Below are 19,602 nucleotides of genomic sequence, written 5' to 3' on the forward strand. Positions count from 1 at the left end.
TATACAGTAAACATCTCACGTATAAACTTAAAAAGGAAGAGAGCAAATCTTGCACAATTGGAACTTAATTTATTTTCCCCAAAGGCATCTGTATAAAATAAAAGGTTTGTCAAAATGTACAATTCTTTTTTTAAATAAAATAACATCAATGAATTTAATTCAAAATGAGGCTGAAATACTCAATGCTGTTTTGGCTTGGTGCGTTATATTTAATCTGGATGGTCGGCTATGATGTGATGCATTTGATTGTTGTCTGGACATTTCATTTCTTGTAGTTTCACAATGTTGGAGTCTCTAAAATTGCCCATAGGAGTGAATGAGAGAGTGAGTGGTTGTCTGTTTATGTCACCCTGCGATGGACTGGCGCCCTGTCCAGGGTGTACCCCCGCCCAGCGCCCAATGACAGCCGGAAATTGGCACCGGCAGACCCCCGCAACCCTGATAAACGGGAATTAGCGGGTCTGAATATGGATGGATGGATAGTTTTGCAATGTCTGTTGATCATTTTAAAACAAACAAACAAAAAGATTATTAAGTATTTACTCAGTAACGGTTGGGTGCAGAAATGTAAAGAATTACTTTACCTCTTTAAGACGTACTTAGAAATAATTGATTTAGAAATGTACTCAAAAAAAGTACAAGTACCCATAAAAGCAACTCAAATACAAATAGAATATTTGCATTTCTTAAAGAAAATGCATGTGAGGATGCAGGTGCTGACCTGCGTCACACTGCATTAGCTTTGTATTAGCATTAGCTAGTATTAACATAAATTAGCATTAGCTAGCATTAACATAAATTAGCATTAGCATCTGCATTAACATCAGCATTAGCTAGCATTAGCAAAAGCAGTAGCATTAGCCTAGCATTAGTATTCACCGATCAATAGCATTAGCCTAGCATTAGCATTCACCTATCAATAGCATTAGCTCAGCATTAACCTCGCAATAGCTGAATATTAGCAATAAGGTTAAATGGGTTGAAAAGGTTGAAAAAGGTTTAAATGGGTTGAAGGCACTAGCTGAACATGTTAAAGGTTAAATGGACTTTGGGGATGAAGGGTTGAAAAAGTTGAAATTTCCCAATAGACCCCTTAATGGCCCACGTCACAACCTGGTTCCGCTAGAGATTTATCCCTATAAAAAAGAGGGAGTTTTTTCTTCTCACTGTCACTAAATGCTTGTTCATGTGGATCTTGTTGGGTTCTTTTTTCCTTACTATGGACTTTATATTTTGTTCGGGGCTTTGAGATGACTTTGTTGTATTTTGCGCTGTATAAATACAGTTGAACTGAACTGAATTGAATTGGAGGCAAACAGGAAACGGCGCTGGCTAACGACTGTGGACACTAGTAATGTTACAGCTTTGTTGAGTATTTGGGTGCCGGAATAAGAATAATGTTAGTGGATGTATATTTAAGTTTTATAGGATTCCAGCGGACACTCGTGCTCAGAAAAACAAAGACAATTTTGGTTTTGCCCGCAGGCTAAGCCCCGCCCAACAAAATACGTCACACATTTGACAAATAATCAAAAGGTCTATATGCTAATTTTCCAATGACCATGGGCCATTGGTTCAGCTGTTTCGTTTTTATAAGTAGTAAAACAGCGACGTGTAGTGGCCTTTGTGTGTATTGCAGACTGGTGTTGTTGCAGTACCGTCTTTAACCTTGGGGTGGCAGTGTTAGCAGTGCAGGGGGAGGTCCGTTCACCGGGCTAACTAAAGTCTATCATCAAGCTAGTTAGCGACGGTGTTACCGTCCACAGCGGACCGTGGACTAGACCAGTCAGAGGACCCACGTCCCTGTTCCGTCCGTCTCTGGGTAGTCTGGACCTGTCCATGTGGTAATAATTGGCCTTTTCACTTCATTCATGCGGCGGACTTTGAGCTTCTGAGTGGCGCGTAAACGGCCATCATCAAGCTCGCTGGGACTCGCCGGGAAGACACGGAGCTACCACCGGTACGTGTGTTGTTTTCATAGCATTTTTCCTCATCCTCAGGGTTCAGGCTTACTAGTAAAGACTTAAACTGCTGGAGGTTTCACGGTGCAGGAGCATCACAGCGTGCACGATTATGAGACTGTAATTACAACAGTAGGATTTACTAGCCTGATGACGGATATCACATTATATTTCCCTACATCACTCATTGATGTCCTGGTAATGTACCTATAATTAAAATACATGGAGAAATAGCAGTGTTTGAGTAGCTTGCTGCTGTAGTAGTGATTAGTATCCTAATGGGGGATTAATGAAACCACAGGACCTGTTCTGTAATGTAAATGTATGGGGAGAGTGGGCTCCCCCATTATCTACACTTTATAACTTAGATCACTGTAACCAGGCAGAGCTCTCTGCTGTCTTTGAAGTAAATATATATAATATAGACAGATAAAGTCTCACTTACAAATGGTGCACATAAACAGGTTTACAATCAGGCCCCCGAGTGAGTTCCCCACCTCTGATCTAAATAGTGTGTTTTATCTAGACTTAGACTTTCTTTGTTGTCATTGAAATTTGAACTTTACAGTACAGACAAGAACGACATTTTGTTGCATTAGCTCATATAGCAGGATAAAAACATTATAAACAGCAGCAAGTACTTGCATCAGGTAAGTAGTATTTAAAAAAAAAAAAGATACAGTGCAGATATAAATAGATATCAAGAGGAAAAGCTGTGCAAGATTCCTATACTAATAAGTATATTAGGGGTGTCCCGATCCAATATTGATATAGGATATCGGTCGGATATCAGCCAGAAAACGAATATCGGCTTTTATCAGATTGCATCTAAAATCTCCAGTATTATAACCGATATAATAATTTATTTTTTATTTATTTTATTCAATTGTAGAATACTGTAGATATTATGTTGAAGGTTAAAATGTATGTAACCAATTGCTTAATAATAAATGGGTCAGTTTTTCTCATACCTACTGTTGTTGACTATTGTTCTCTGTTTGAGTAACATCACTAGATCAAGCCTTTTTTAACATTCCACACTACAAAATAAGTAATAAAAGTATGTATGATTCATGCTGATATTGTATCAGATCCATTTTGGTCTCGGCCAATGCTCAAGGCTGCAATATCGGTATCGTATCGGAAGTGAAAAAGTTGTATCAGGACATCCCTAAAGTATATTGCATGTTTTTTTCACATTCTAGTGAAAATGTGGAACGAAACAATAGTATTCTTCAACATGATGACAGCAATACCAATACCAATATTAGGTGTAATGAAAGAAGCAAAACGCTACTAAAATAAATTAGAAACACTGTCAACATAAGGACTTTAATATTATTTTTATTATTATTATTTTCTCTACATTTTTCCATGCTATATTTGTATTTAGTTTTCTTGCATGCCCTTTGTGTTTGGCTGCTGTAACATGCTAATTTCCCCACTGTGGGATAAAATAAAGTATAATCTAATCTTAAGACACTGATGAATAAGAAAAGGCAAACTGTATTTCTGCAAGTCAATTGTATTTGTATGGCATGTTTCATACACTAGGCAAGAATCCAATGTTCTTTACATGATTACAAAGTGCAAGAGGAATCAATGAACCACAATTAACATTACACTAGCAACAGAATACAATGTAGACAAGTTCAGAAACGCAGTTGCTCAAAACGGTAAATGTGGGTAAAAAAGGCTAAATGTACACACTGTAGGAGTGCAGTTCTCCCAGTGTTTTGTAATTGTGTTATCATTACTGTTGATTCAAAAGTGGCAGCACAGAAACACAGAATCTACACGGAGCAAAAATAAGTTGATACATCAGATACATATTATAATGCAACCGATTAATAAACTGATGTCGATTAATTCATTCGGCTCTGGAAGTTGTAGTCCCTGAGCACAAAAGTAAAATAACAAGTTATTGGAGCAAATATCAATCCAAGAAAAATCCAATTTCATTTTGACTTTCTTTTCTTTGTTCTACATGATCAGATTTGGACATATTTAGAGCCTCAGAGCAAACACTAACACTCAGAACCATTTGACAATTCAACAGACCTCAAAAGTCAGAGATCTCTTTAACCATCTGCCATCACTGGTGGAGCAATATGTTAAAAAAAAAAAAAAACATCAACAAGCATGACTGGTTTTCTAAATGCATTTTTAAATAAAACCTGAAATAACTACCTTTTTCTGACGGATGTGTTATTGGTTCAATGCAAAAACTGTTAAATATTTTGATTGACAAACATGCTGATATTTTTCTCCTTTAAACTGAGAGGTGGTGGTGTAGTTTCTTCTCTCCGATCCCACATTAAAAATGCATTTTAAAGCTTAATTTTCTTTATTTCAGGCAGTGATCAATACGTTTGTTTGTTGCTCTGTGTCTGTCTAAATATTTCAGCTGCTTTTTATTGTTATTATATAAATCATTCTGTTTCTTGTAGCAGAGTTGCGTCATGGTGGTCCCGGACAGCGCCAGCGTTGTCCCTCAGCGTGACGGCGGTATTTCCACTGGTCTCAGTGAGAGTTTGGAGCCTGAGTGTGGAGAGGCTGGGGAGGGAGAGCAGGATTTGACAGGGGTGGAGCTGGAGGAGGTTCGAAAGTTGCAAGAGCTTGTTCGGCGTTTAGAGGTCCAGAACGAGACTCTTCGTACCCGAGGAGGCAAGACGATCATCCACAGAGGAGCCCAAAGCAATAACATTGAGCGACTGACTTGTGACGGCGAGCTCGAGTCCCGCCTCAGGCCAGAGCCCAGTGACCATCTGGGCTGCTCAGACTTGAAGCTGTCGGGCCCTCAGGACAGCAGCAGCAGCAGTGGGGAAGAGATGTCTCCTCTGCCTGTGGCCAACAGACTAGAGGAAGAGGATGAGGAAGAGGAAGATCGGGGGCCGTGTGGAGGCTTTCTGACTTTAACCCACAGCAACGGATCCGGGCCGTCACAGGGGGAAAGCCAGACCCCAGAGAGCCCGTCACAGGAGAGCTATGAGTCAGAGACATTGGCAGAGAGTGACTCAGGGGTGGACCAGAGTGCACTGGATGAGGTGGACATCCTGGATTTGGAGGATGAGTGTGCAGAGCTGGAGGACGAGGACAGCTGGTACGTTTCTGTCTCTATCTATTTACACTCTTTCCCTCCGGTCTCTGTTTTATCACCGTTGTTTTGAGCATATTCAGCGTAGAACTGGGCGATATGGACCAAAACTCACATCTCAATATTTTTGCTCTAAATACCGATATATGTCAAAGTCTGACCAGAAAGACAATACTTGGTTTCATTTGCTGATGCAAAATGCCACACAGGCACAAATATTAACAAACCACTGCTCAATATGTGACACTTTTTCTCCTATAAGGGACAACACGTGTGAGTGAGTTCTGTAGTGTGGCTGGTTTAGAGGAAGGTCTGGGTTAGGACACACTCAGAAATTCATCTAACTGTAGCTGGGTTTCCATTACAAATTTTTGCAGAATAAAAGTAATATTTCTAAATGTCAACAAAATATAATTTTGCTTTGAACGTGTTTCCATTGAAGGTTGTTTTAGGGAGCAGCCTCGTAACTCCCGTGAAATCTCATCCCGCGAGACTTCGCTGCAGTAAGACGGACGCTCAGAACCTCCTTATAACACTCCGTATTCCTTTGTTGTTTCACGTCTAATGTGGCAGTAATCATTTTTAAGTATAATTCTAAGAAGCGTCTTGGTCTCCTTTTCTGTCTACACGCCATGTTTTCTCTGAGAAAAGTGGTCGTGTGACCAGGTACCTCCCATTCTGTGACATGTATTTGCGGAAAAGTTGTTTCCATGGCTCTTTTGCGACACATTTCAAGATCAAAACTTCTGAAATTCCTCCTCATAGAAGCGTCAAAACTTTATAGTGTTTCTTCAAAATTCAGGTGTTTCCATCACCAGTTTTTATTGCGCTATATAGATTTAGCACATTTCCAAGGGTAATGGAAACCCAGCTACTGTTTAAAACAAAATAATATGTATATATTAGGGCTGAATGATTTTGGAAAATAATCTAATTGCGATTTTTTTTTTCCCCCTCTATTTCTATTGCCGTAACCGTACCGTTATTGTGGCCCAAAAACCGTGATGCATACTGAACCGCGGGAATACTGTACCATTGCATCCCTAATATATATTGATATAGGTGATATTGTAATTTTCTATATCGCCAAATGGAAAACTTGATTTATCTTCAGTCTCGATATATATCACCCAGCCCTAATTCAGCGTCTACATTTATCATACCTCATTGCTGCTGAATGTTTGCAGACTAAAGTAAGACAATAAACAATGTTGATACAATTCACAGGAGTTTGCTCCAGGATGAGAGGAATTGTGGCAGATGGGGCTGCAGGATATCACAGTTTACGTTTTCTGTCTGATTTGCCGATGTTTAGGCAGAGCAACTTTTATTCAGCAACATGAATCATGCTCGCCCTCTCATCCTCACCTTTGATTTTATTTTAAAATACACCACTTGCCCATAGGGGAGTGAGTGTGTCATGTTAAATTATTTGGGTTTAAAATTAGACCTGTCTTAGGGCTTGCACAAAAACAGCATTTTGTGTGAACTTTCCCACAATTTGGATTTAAAACGCTTCGAGGGCAAACAATGAAATGCCAACTCTAATGAAAAGCGTCATTTTTCATTACGCCTTGAGTTTCCCCAAATAAAAACTGTAATTAAAAACAGCTAAAAATGAAGATGAAAATGTGTTGGGGGACTAAAATGACACAACAGTGCTTTTAGAGCCACGGAATGTGTTCCGTAAACTGAGACGCTGCCTCGTCTTCCTTAAACTTGACTTTTTTTTCAGGGCTGAGACAACAACAGGTGCTTAATGTCTCCTACCTGTCAGGCAGGTTCATGTGCACACAAAGAAGCAGCTGTTCCTGTCAGAGAGTTGATCCCAGGCATGAATATGTGTATTGTAAACATGGGAAAATGCAATAATGTCAACCTAATGGATAAACGTATCATGTCTGACATGATATGACACATTTGCTGAGCCTCACAGTGTTTAGAAGAACAATAAACCTGCATCTCAAGTGTTCACATGCATGCTTAAGATGGGGTCAAACCTTGGTGTCGTGACCCCATGTTGGGTCGCCTGAAATGTCTAGTAATTGGTCAAAAAAACAAAAAAAATTAATTAAAATAATATTTTTAATTAAATATATACCGGTATATACTTTTTCAAATTAACACATCACACACAATATCAAACAACTGTATTCTATACTTTCTCAAGAATAAATCTAGTTAAAATAAAATGCATTATAAACATATCTTGTCACTGTGTGTGTAACACAGCATAACAAACATGATCAAAAAGTAATTCTAGAAAGAAAAAAAAGTATCTTGGGTCGTCAGAAATTAGTGATATCAAAATAGGGTCATGACCCCAAAAGTCATCTATTCAGACTTGCGTTTAACTGCCTAAACTACTTTTAGCAGTCAAACATTGTTGTAATTTTCATGTACCAGTACTCTTTTCTTTTTATCATCTGTACTTTCATTGCAAAGTGTCTGAGTTTTCTGAAAAGCGCTAATATAAATAAAATAAAGTTATTATTATGTCAACTTTGAGGTTAGTTTACGTAAAAATCGTAACAATGTCCAATAGTTTCACAGTAATCTGATCATAACTGGGCTTCCTGAACAGTGGAGTCATGCTGCTGGAACATTAGGGGCTTATTTTTGTTGCTCCACATTATTAGCCATACCATATGTGCTTAGTAAGGTTATCATAGCCAAAGCAAGCAGTAATCCCAGCAGCAACATAATCTGATCTGCTCTGGGCCGATTCAGCCACATGGTTTAACTGCTTTAGTAGGGGGTGATTGCACAGCATGTGACTGGACCAATGTGTGACCAGACTGTATTCATTAATTTGTTTGTGTGTTGATATTATGAGGGGCTGATTCTGTGCTTTATATCACAGGTTTGATGTTTGGAAAGCCTGTTTGCAGGAAGTGAGGCTGGCAGTGGTTAAACCCTGCAACACAGACTAAAACCACCCACGTGAACCCAACACTGCTTTGCTTTAAATCAGAGGCGTCGAACTCATTTTACTTCAACGGTCACATACGATCCAGTTTGACATCAAGTCAAAGGCCGGACTAGAAATATCTATGTTTTTGTGAAGGAAAAAGGAACAAATTCAAACACAATCCTGAATGTTAAGCTAATTGTTGAAAATTTCTTGACTTTGCAACAAATTTTCTTGAAACTTGCAATGACATTTGCCAGAATTCTGTGGGAAAAGTTGCGAGAAATGTTTAGGTTTTAAATGTACGGTAATTTAATATCACTGTAAATAATGTAGCACTGTAACACCTCATCATATTTTGTCTAAAACTATTCAATAACAATTTCCAAAAAGTCAAATTTTTACTTTGAACAAAATCTTCCTGTGGGCCGGACTAGACGCTCTGCCTGGCCAAAATTGGCCCGCAGGTTTTGAGTTTGACATACCGTATGTACTTTAAATGCTGCACCCTTTTTATGAACCAAAGTGAGAGCCAATATAAGTACTGCCTGTGTTTGTCTTGTCACAATGCAACTTTGACTCAAAACGCCTTCAACTTATAAAATAGTTGAAAGAAACAGTGGAAACATCACTTTGAAAGTGTTTTTAAGTAATAATGTATTTCGTACTGCTGAGCAAGTAAACCAGATCTAAAACGTTAGCATGTTTGTGACACATTACTGATGTTTCTGTGATTCATTTCTATTGCATGTTACAGTGATAATAATTACCTATAAGTCTCAGCTCCAATTGCGCATTCATTTGAATCACAGTCACAAGCTGGAAAAATGGTGCATTTCACCTTATTTAATCCAGACTGGTCACATTCTGATCTGATGGTAATCGTGTTGAAGTTATTATAACAATGTTACACAAAAAGAAAAATTAAATCACAGTAAATTTCTTTGAATTTATTCTTATTTTTACATTTATTTATTTTAATTTATTTTTTCCTGTTACCACTGCCACTGCCACCACACTGACACACACACACACACCCCCTCCCAGGCAAATTCCTTCAATTGTCATTTGCACATTTGTCGTGTTTTTCTGTTGTTTCTAATTTATGTCTGTCCTACGGTTCTTATATTTTGCACTATTATCCAATGTTGGTATTTATTTTTGTTCTTACTGTCTGTTCTTTTTTACTGCATAAAAATGTGTTGCTGCAACATGTGACTTTCCCCTCACGGGATCAAACAACCTTTGAAACGTTCAACAAATGTAATGATTGTAAAGCATCTATGAACTGCGCCCAAGTCGTCCTCTTCCTACTGACGATGAGAAGCCGTGCTCTCTGGCTGTGTGTGTAACTGGGTGTGTATGTGACCTGAATATGGCTTTGTTTGTGTGTTGTTGCTCATTTCACTGGGAAATGGTTTCTTTAGTATTTGCTCACTGGGAGGATGATTTGCAATTGATTGGTCCGCAACCCACTCGTCTCGTCCCCTTGTGTGTTCTTGTGTGTATGTGCGTGTGCGTGGCCAACACATTAAAGGATCAGCTCATATGAAAGCCAGATCAAAGGCTGTGGTTGCTTAATGGCTATTTGCTTTCACTGTGGCAACGTTAGATCCAGTGTGGAGGAAACTTGTAACACAGCTGCTGTGGTAAACCTGAGTTTAGCTGACACTACCAGCTATTTTAAGTCTTGGATAAAGCCACTGGATTCGTTTAAGAGTTTAAAACAAAACTAACTAATCTGAGGTTTTTATTTTGCAAGTCACACCCCAGTTTTCAGTGGATGGAGGCTTTCTTTCAATTAAGAGTTTCATGGTTCATCTATCTGGTATCCCCTCCCATGCTAAAAAACATGATCTCAATACTTTTCTATTTACCCATGGCGGGCCAACCCTAATTTCAGTTTTGTTCCTCTTTTAAATGTTCTGCAGTGTACTCCGTGGTTTCAGAGAAGCATGTGTATTTGGAGGCTGCCTGGCCACATTTTCTTTATTGCTTTTTCCACTCTTTTCACTTCCCAGCTAAAGACGTTGTGCCTTTCTTCCCTGCAGGTTGTACGTGTCTCCTAAGAAGCAAGTAGCTGACGGAGGGTCGGACTCTCCACTGAAGTGGTGTCGGCAAGCTCTTGATCACCGCAGCCCGGAGACAGAACTGGCATGCCGGATGCTGATTAGCCGCCTGGACCAGAGTATGAAATCAGCAGTTCTCTTAAAAATCTCTGACAGGATTTTTTTTTGGTACAAACTTTTCAGAAAGTAGTTTTTCCAACTTATGAAGCAGTGGATTTATTTTTGTTTATTAATGTTGTACAAATGGATATTTAATGTTTTTACTTGTAAATTGTCCTGTTGTGCACAGATTCCCGTCTTTGTTATAGCCAAAAAATCTCAGTTTTAGTGACAGGAAGTGAGTGCCTTAACACTTTTTCTAGGCTTTTAAAAAAGAAAAAACACTGTAGAATAATGTAAAATCATAACAGATCGAAATGTTCCCGCGGACTTGTACTCAAAGGGGAACCTGCTCTAGTGGCTGTTCTCTCATATGCAGCTTTTTTCCTACTATTCCACGTCTTATTGGGTTAAGTGGACCTTCAAATCGAACACAGGTGGGAATGTGTGTAAGCTTTCTTGTAGAGCCCACAACGTCCTCATTACCTCTGGACAGGGTTGGGGTCAATTATAAATAATTGCGTAATTGATCATTAATTACAATTATGGCGTCATTGTAATTGAAATTTAAAAAATCTGTGTAATTGTAATTGTAATTACCATGGAAATTCTATAAAAGTTGCCATTTACAATTTAATGAACCGCAAAACAGTATTATGGCTTACACATATGTACGGTAGTTAATTATTAAGATATGTTTTATATCAAGTTTCTCCGCTACCTGTTAGTGATTCTTTACACCCATATAGGTAGTAAGGGTCAAAAGGGTTAGTGGGTTAGAGTTAGGATATAATAGAATTATATGTAAATAGGGAAGATACAATTTTACGTTGTAACAATGCTGTGAATGTAACTGACGTTTTGTACAAATAGTTTATATCTATTCCTAAATTCTGTCTCTTGTCCCAAGTTGGGCTTTTACATAAGTGCATTAAAATGTAAATGTAAAGATGTAAACACATGCAACAGTACATCCAAAATGAGTAAAATTTTCTAAATTTGTACCGGTAATTGAGAATGTAATTGGAATTGACTTTCAGGGGAAAAAAATTATGTAATTTATTTATAATTGGAAAAAAATTAATTGAATTGTAATTGAACATGGATAATTGAAGACATAATTGTACTTGACTCCAACCCTGCTCCTGGATAAGGCAGAAATGATCAAAGGCATCTTCCTCACATGGCATCAGTCTGCCTCTCCTGTACATGTGACATTATTTACTGCTGCCCTGTTTGTTCACTCTTTACATCAAAACGTTTGTTTTGTAGAACGTGTTGACAGACGTTTGCACCTGATCCAACTGCTTTTATCCATTATTAATTGTGCTGACTGCTATAACTTCCCTGCTGTGAACAGCATAGTTTTTCACACCAGAGCTGAAGTCACAGCAAGGCTTGGGTTACATTGTTTCTCTTCTCTGATGGCTCACCTTTTTCCAGGTGTAGGTCAGTGATGCGTGTGAGACAGGTGGTGTCATACATGACTTTAGGGTGTTATTGTTCCACTTAACTCCACACTATTGATGAAGATGCAATGATCTATGTGATCTGAACTCATGGTGTCTCTCTGGTCTTGTGGCCTGCAGCGTCCCGATGGAGGAACATGTACAGCAGCCCTACAGAGGTGGGCTCAGCAGGCTCCGGCCTGATCTCTCCTGGGTACCACAAATCAACTAACAAATCCCTACTAACCTGTGGCAACTCAGGTATGGCATGACATTAACACACCGCGCTCCACATTTCTCTGCTCTGCACAACAATTGTAAGGATGTGGGTCACTGGAAATGTGTGCGTGTGCTGGTGCATAAGCGGTGTGTCTTCACGCGGGCTTGAACTGTCAAGGAATGCACATATACTTCATATGACTGAGCCACCAAATTTGTTCAGAAACTAGATTCATTTTGTCAATTTCAACAACCAATTTATATCTGACATACATAAGAAAAAGAGAGCATAGATTACTTTTAGCAAATTCATAAAAAATGACAAAAAGCCATTTCCATGAGCACAAAGACAGACCTCTGACTTGTGATCAAACTAGAATCCTTTGCAGTTATAAATGGTTGCTTCCAATTGGGGCTGGGTGATTTTTTTTCACTCGGGAATCCATCAAACTGTGCTTTTTATGCTGTTCTGAGAAGTAGAGAAAGCAACGACTCCTAAAACAAGTATTTTAAAACAAAATTAAGCTATAAAAAATAGAACACTTGATGTATCTTGACTTTTGATATATCACCCAGCTCTACTTTGAATCATGATTACTATCTAAATTGTTGCTTAGGTTTAAACTCGTTCACCTCTTAAACATCATCAAAACTTGCCTTTGCTGTATTTCATGACAAACCAAGACTTTCAGACAAACTGTTTGTTACTGACATGTCACTTTGGTATGGTTATGATTGGCTAAGTGTGCTATTCTGTAGCATTAGGGGAGGTTTCCTGGCCAAGACTACGGTAATTTTGTACCCCACGCCATTTCCTTTTCTGCAATGATTTCAGATACAAAAAACACAAACTAAGATCTGACTCTTGTGAGTCAAAAAATAAACAACTTGAAAAATGTATTTTCTATTAATATAAAGTTAACTAAACTAAGGGCTAGTGTATTTAGTTTAATAATTTGCAGGTTTTAAATATAGTGAGAGGTTATTAAATATTCCAAAGCAAAACATTAAAGCTTAGCTTGAGTAGAATTGGAACTCAGTCAGTTACAAAGTGAAGTATATGTTGTGTTTTTCAGGGGATGCAATCTATGCTGTATTGTGAGTGTGGTTGGTGTTGCTAACCATGTGTGTTACCTAACGAACAGTGTTGGATCTTGACTATGATGACGTCAATGACTTGACTTTTAAAGGTTTTTGTGGCACATCTCTCACGTGTAAAAACCAACAGTGCTTCCTTCTGAGTTCACTGTAACAAGTAGTTATGCATGTGTCTGTAAGTGCCTGGCTTGTCTAATCCCAAATTATTTGGATATTCAAATACTGGTGGAAGATGATGTCATATCCTGTTTGTCTGAGCCTAAGAGGCATGTGTCAGAAAGGACTCACCGTTTCTAGGACATCCACATCCTTTTATTATACTGTATGTTATTAAAAAGGTAACAGAAGTTATTTACTTTGTGAGGGAATCATTTCACAAAGACAGAGTTACAATAAACTTATTATGACGTGTAAATAATGGCGTTACCTCCTTTGGATTCGACCCCACTAACAGGAAATGGGTATTTGTTACTATGGTGTAACCGGGATCCTCATGTTGTTTTTACAGGTGTCCCAACTATGCATTCAGCACTGAGCTCCCAGTCATCAATAGACAGTGAGCTCAGCACATCCGATGACTCCATCTCTATGGGCTATAAGCTGCAGGACCTCACTGATGTCCAAATCATGGCTCGTCTGCAGGAAGAGAGTAAGAAATGCCTGACGGAATACTTTGGACTTTACCTGCACTTATGTTTGTTTCTTGGAGTTTCTGACAGCTGATAGGAGATGCACTCTTTTAACCTAACTGGACTTTCTATACTTAGTCAGCTATTTTTTGTCATGCATATACAACAGACACATATAGAATATATGGGTGCTTATCAGGGTTGGGGTCAATTAGAATTAGAATCGCATGATTGATAATTAATTACAGTTATGAAGTAGTCATAATTAAATTCTAATTCAGTTCAGATAATGGACTTTATAATTGTAATTGGGATTTCAATTTAATTAAGTGCAAACCTGGTTCATGTTATAGTTCTAATGCTTATACGTACGTAGTTAACAATTATCAAAATATGTTTATCAAGTTTTCCCACTACCTGTCAGTTCTCTTCATGATCATTTTACCATTAAAAAAAAAAAAAAAGTGATCTATAAGTATACTGGCAGAAAAAAAGGCTCAAATGCCCATGCCAAAAATATGAATAGCATTATTTTCATTGATTAGGAAGCCTGACAAAGTAACCGAAATGAAAACAAATTAGATGATAGATAATATTTTTTGTGTATTTTACAGCTGATTTAAGACATGGGCCAAGACCTGTTATAATAAGAGATGCTAACACGAGGAAATTCAGCTTTATGGGTTTATTTATTAAAGGCTCAGTAATTGTAATTAATTGAATTTAAACTTTAGTAATTGAGAATGTAATTGAAAAATGTAATTGACCACAACCCTGTTGCTTATACTACAATAAATGCATTGGTGTTTTTCCCCCAAAACAATCTATTAAAACATTCTAGCTATGCTGCATTTTCTTTAACTTTTGTGTTTTCACGTCAGGTCTGAGGCAAGATTACGCGTCCAGCTCAGCATCAGCATCGCGCCGCAGCTCCACGGCATCCCTGCAGTCCCTGCGCCGCGGTGGGACATACAGCGACCAGGATTTTGACACTTACAGCCTGGAAGACGAAGAGGAGTGCAGCACCTTGCCACAACGCCGAAATCGCTTTACCCCGTCCCCGTTAGGGTCCCCTCGGTGTCTCTCTCCCTCTACATCAAACCATGGGCAAGACTACAGCGGTCGACTTGGCGCGCCACGCACAAGAGCACCCAGACGATCCCTCCAAGGTCCCAGCGCAGAGCTGCTCAAGTTCGCCAAGAGTGAGGGTAAGGTTATTGACATGTGCCAGCCCTCAAGACAAAAGCCACCAATCTGTCATTGTTTTTATTTGTTGTTCATTGATTGTGTGGTTCCAGAGGAGTTGAGGCACAGCATGCCTAATCTGGCTCCCCGCACCAGCCTACGCTCTCTGGAGGCAGTCAGAAACAGCCGCAGCATGGAGGCTAACCTCCAGAGCTCTGGCAACCGCATGTCCCACCTGACTCCTTCCTCCTCCTCCTCAGGTAACCCTCCCCACCTCACCCACCTCCCCAAGACCCTGCCATTCTAAACTATTACCAACCTATCCTTTTCCTAACAAACAACTCCCACTAATTGTCACCCTGTTTCTTGCATGACCACAGATACAGTTTGACTAATGTACTCTAAGATTGACAGTCAATCTGTGAATTATCAAAGCTCAGCTTTAACAGTCATCAAAGTGGACATAGGGCTATTATTTTGGTACTTATATTTTTACTGAGTGTTGCTTAATTTTTTACCATCTTTTGTGAAAAACTTAATCCTGTAGAAGGACAGATTTTCAAAATACAATATCTCATAATGTGATGATTAACATGATCAGTGAAGTAGATAGTGATACCAACAATACAAAAGAAAACATCATAATAATTTGAGGATACTTTTACAATTTAAATTAGACTATTTATAGGAAACATCAGGCTATAAAGCAGTGTGTTTCAACCTTGGGGTCAGGACTTCACCTGGAATTAAAATAAGGTCACCTGAAATGTCTAGAAAAGAAAAAAAAATTGGGTAAAAATGGATTAAAATTCTATTTAGTTATTTTTTTCATTATTATTTTTCAAATACACATCACACATAACTGTATCGTATACTTAAACTTTCTCAAATATAAATCTAGTTAAAATAAAATGCAGTATAACAATATCTCGTCGCGTTGTGCACTAATCCTGGCTGCTCTGTATTTGTAACGCTTTTCAATAAACATGATCAAAAATTAATTCTAGAAATAAAAAATGTCTCTGGGGTCATCGGACATTTGTGATCACGACCGAAAAAGGTTGGGAACCTCTGCTATAAAGAGAGGATTTTATGGTCCAAAAAAAGCTATGGTGTGATTTTTTTTTTTTTTTTAAATATACTGTATATATATATATATACAGTATATTCATGTTAATGGCTTGAATTTTGGTTTCCACTAAAAGTATTTTTGTGATCACAAAATTCAAATGATGCCATTACATATTCCTTTAATTTGCCTGGAGCTGAGGTCCTGTGTAAATGTGACTCCTAGTTAAAAAGAGGTCATCATTTGAACATCCCTAACTATCTCAACCTAGAAATTATATAATTGTTGACCTATTTTCCCAACTCATCTCTCTGTTTTCCCCATTGTTCATCTTTAACATTCTCTGGATAATGTTAAAGCTTGTGCTGCAACTCCGTTATTGCCTATGCAAATTAATGTGAACCACGCTGTTTGTTTTTCCAATTTCGGTTCAAATGTCTAACTTGCACTTATTGTGTGTAAAATCAGTCAAAGTGGATATTCTGTTGCATTTTTTTCCCTTTAAGGTGCGACGTGTACTCGGCTACGTAACAACGGCCAGTCCCCTCTGTCCCTGCGGACCCCGGTCAAAGCAGGGACTTCTGTGGGGTCCATGACGGCTTCCAGAGGTCTGCCTGTCATTCAGGGGCGAAGAGCCCAGTCACAGGGTTCATCTAATGGTGGCTCCTATGGACCAGGCAGAGCCTCGACAGGGAGGCCTGAAGCAGGTCGAGGTCACACTTTAACATCAGCATCCACAAGAAGCAAAGTTTCACAATCTCCCAGGAGGTGAGTTCTTAAATGTAATAACAAAGCTTGGGCATGTTTTTCAGACTATCTTTGTTTTTCTATCACCAGGTCTTTGGGCCTCACAAAACTCTCAGACGACTCCTGGAAAGATGGCTGCTACTGATTTAGTCTCTACTGGTGAAGGACTTTTTACTGCTGCAACCCTCTACTTTCCAAACACTGTCCAGGAACCACACAATCTCTCAGTCGGCCCCATTTCAGACTGGAACGCTGGGCTGGATTTGTGGTTAATTTCCTTCCCTCGCATGAAGCATTGTCAACCCACTCAAAGAGGGGATGTGAAGGCAGATATGAAGACACAATTGTGCACTCCACTTGCTGTATTGACTGGTTCTGTGCTTCCAGAATATATATTAGTGTCAATTTCACGTATTTTTCTATGGCATTTGTGAGAAACTGCTGTATTATTAAGGTTTGTCCAACTGTTTTGTTGATGTAATTGTATGAAGACAATTTTAATGAAGATGTTGCAGTTTGTTTTTTGTGTGAATACTACTAGATGAAAGTGTTGATTGTTGCTTGCGTGTTGTTTAGCCTTGGTCTAACCACTTTGTCATCATCCTACAACTGTAAACTGATGAACATGCAATATTTTCCTCAAAGAATTTGTACAAATGTAGGAATGTTTTAGTGGTTCGCAGTGAAATCCTTTTGGATTTGCGTTGTTTGACTTTTTGCTAAAATGACAATGCAACTTCTCTAAACCACACTGCCCTTACTAAAGAAAAACATGAAGAATATGGTTTGTGCCAAGGTGCTTCACGGCTGCAACTCTTTCTGTTCCCGAAGTAATCACGAGTTGTTGAAGGTACTGTGACCACACTGAGTTTTCCAGACTTTGAGCTGCATATCTAAAGATTTGTTTACAAGTCAAGACAACTACAATGAAGACGTCGCTGATGCACAAAGTCATTTTGCCTTGGTCGGCTATGCACCCTAAAGAAGAGTCCCTCTTAAATGAGGAGCTGTAATGAAGATTATGAATAAAGTCTACCCTGAAACTGTACTTGTTTGTTTTTTGTTTTTTTTATGCATGGCATGCTTAGGTTTATTGAGTTATACAAATAATTTCCCATTAGGGCCACATTTTGTTGAAGGTTATCAAAAATATATATTCAGTTTTTATTTATTTATTCTACCTTAAAATGTCATTTTGCCTCTACTAAGGTGTGTGCGTGTGTGCGTTCAAACTGAGTGATGTCATTCTAAAGAACCTAAAAGTAGAAAAACACATCTGTGCTCAAACCAACCACCTGTGACCATAGATGAGACTTGTCGGTATGAGTTAAATGTTGTCAACTGCAGGAGACCTGCGGTAATCATTGTCCAAAGGTCTCACTTATTATGCAAAGTTCATGCACAGATAGGAATATTTGTTTGAAAGATGTCATGAATAGTCAGTTTCTGTTTTTGCATTCTATTTGGGCATTATTCAAATATTATTCTATTATGTTGCACTTTAATTGGGGAAAAACTTGTCTAATTTATTATAAGTTATTGGGGTTTTTGTGTGTGTGGGTTTTTTTTTCTTAACTATCCATATACTGTGTATATATATGTGTATTCCCTATTGAGTTGAAACAGTTATATCTAAGTAAGTATGGCTAGAGTTTTTGTTTTTTCTCACATTTCCAAAATTATCGTCTCATATCATTGTGAGCCCAGTATCATATATCTGGTCTTGTAAACTTAATATATTATTCCACCCAATTAATGAGTGAATAAGTAATAATCTTTGCAGTTCTAAAAACAAAAACAAAAAAATATGTTTCAGTACGATGGTACAATGACAAAAAAGTGACTCTGATGTGGAAAGGTGAGGTTCCTTCATTTAATTTACAAAGCACTTGAAAACAAAGCAAATGCAATTTTATTAAATTGTTATATAATATTGCCCATGACTAACATGACAGATTTACTGTCATGTTTGGTCTGCTATGGTTCTATTACATCCCAACTATTGTGAAGTGTGACAAAGACTGCTACAAAGTCTTCACATTTATATTTACTAATTTTAAAGTGAGCAAGGTTACGGCTAATATTGGATCACACACCATGTATTTAAGCTTGTGTACCTAATAAAATAAAATTAAAAAAAAGCCATTATGAATTAAAAGTCATCATACTTATCAGTGTATTTTCTACTGTTTGCTTTGGATTATTGGTAGTTATCAATTATTGTATTACTTTGCACAACCTTTTTTGTCCTGTGTACCTCCTTAGCATATTCGTCGAATCATGTCACAAATCACCTCCTCTTCATATGATAAGTACCCCCTCAATAATTGCATATGCTGTTTTATTTGTGTACCAGCAGGCTCTCAAACATTGGCTCCCTAAGGATAATCCACAAACTCAAAATAATAAGTATATTTATTAAATAAATAAACGTACCAAGGCAACTTGTGATCACTGCTATAGGCCTTAGCTATGTAAATAAATACTTTGTGAAATATAGCTAACTAATAATTGTCTAAAATTGTCAGAAGTGTTATTAAATGGCCTCTACAGCATGAATTAATCATGTTACAATAAATTACAAGAATAGACCAGTATAGTATTGAGCAATAGTACATACTGTTATTTTGGTGTAAATTTCACACACACAAACGTTTTCCCATTATTTTGAAATTAATTCATCAATATGTCCGTGTACCCTGAGCAAATATGCTCCTGTACGTCTAGGGGTATGCGAACCCCTGGTTGGGAATCACTGAAGTACATGACGGTTGAGGGTTGTCAATTCGCATTTCCTTTAAGGGCGGCAGCATCAGCAGCTCATCCCACCCAGTGTAACAAAATGGCCTCTAGGCCTCTAAAATACACACACATACACAAAGCATCACATCAATACCACTATAATGCAAGGCTTTGATATTGTTTGAATGTGAGAGCCCTAATTGCATACGTTAAAACGAGATGTACGGCAGTGTAAATGTAAGTGTGTTGAGTTGAGCATGACGCAGATAGTCAGGGATCAGCGCTAAACGAGGCCACGCATTGTCTGCCCCCCGCCCTTCCTCCCTCC

The 19,602-nt window shown here is 38.3% G+C and overlaps 1 protein-coding gene across 2 annotated transcripts; it reads left to right on the plus strand.

Annotated features, from left to right (window-relative positions):
• The first annotated feature begins 1,625 nt into the window (after positions 1 to 1,625).
• On the plus strand, positions 1,626 to 17,580 carry LOC114471196 (SLAIN motif-containing protein-like). Of its 2 annotated transcripts, none has more exons than XM_028459835.1 (9): positions 1,626 to 1,960; positions 4,412 to 5,064; positions 10,021 to 10,157; positions 11,727 to 11,846; positions 13,411 to 13,551; positions 14,413 to 14,739; positions 14,830 to 14,976; positions 16,292 to 16,553; positions 16,623 to 17,580. In XM_028459835.1, the coding sequence occupies exons 2-9, from the start codon at positions 4,424 to 4,426 to the stop codon at positions 16,675 to 16,677; spliced, it is 1,830 nt and encodes a 609-aa protein (XP_028315636.1). In that variant the 5' UTR covers positions 1,626 to 1,960; positions 4,412 to 4,423; the 3' UTR covers positions 16,678 to 17,580. The 2 variants fall into 2 exon arrangements, with proteins under 2 accessions (XP_028315636.1, XP_028315637.1); XM_028459836.1 differs by having other exon boundaries at positions 4,415 to 5,064.
• The last annotated feature ends 2,022 nt before the right edge of the window (positions 17,581 to 19,602 follow it).

Source organism: Gouania willdenowi, chromosome 10 (assembly GCF_900634775.1).
Source record: "Gouania willdenowi chromosome 10, fGouWil2.1, whole genome shotgun sequence".
Taxonomy (NCBI): Eukaryota; Metazoa; Chordata; class Actinopteri; order Blenniiformes; family Gobiesocidae; genus Gouania; species Gouania willdenowi.

What these genes read in the sequence shown, in the direction of transcription:
- LOC114471196 (XM_028459835.1), top strand. Translation starts at nt 4,424, where the DNA reads ATGGTGGTCCCGGACAGCGCCAGCGTTGTCCCTCAGCGTGACGGCGGT. An exon ending in CTGGAGGACGAGGACAGCTG is followed by an intron (nt 5,065 to 10,020) that starts GTACGTTTCTGT and finishes TCTTCCCTGCAG; the next exon opens with GTTGTACGTGTCTCCTAAGA. An exon ending in TCCTTCCTCCTCCTCCTCAG is followed by an intron (nt 14,977 to 16,291) that starts GTAACCCTCCCC and finishes TTTCCCTTTAAG; the next exon opens with GTGCGACGTGTACTCGGCTA.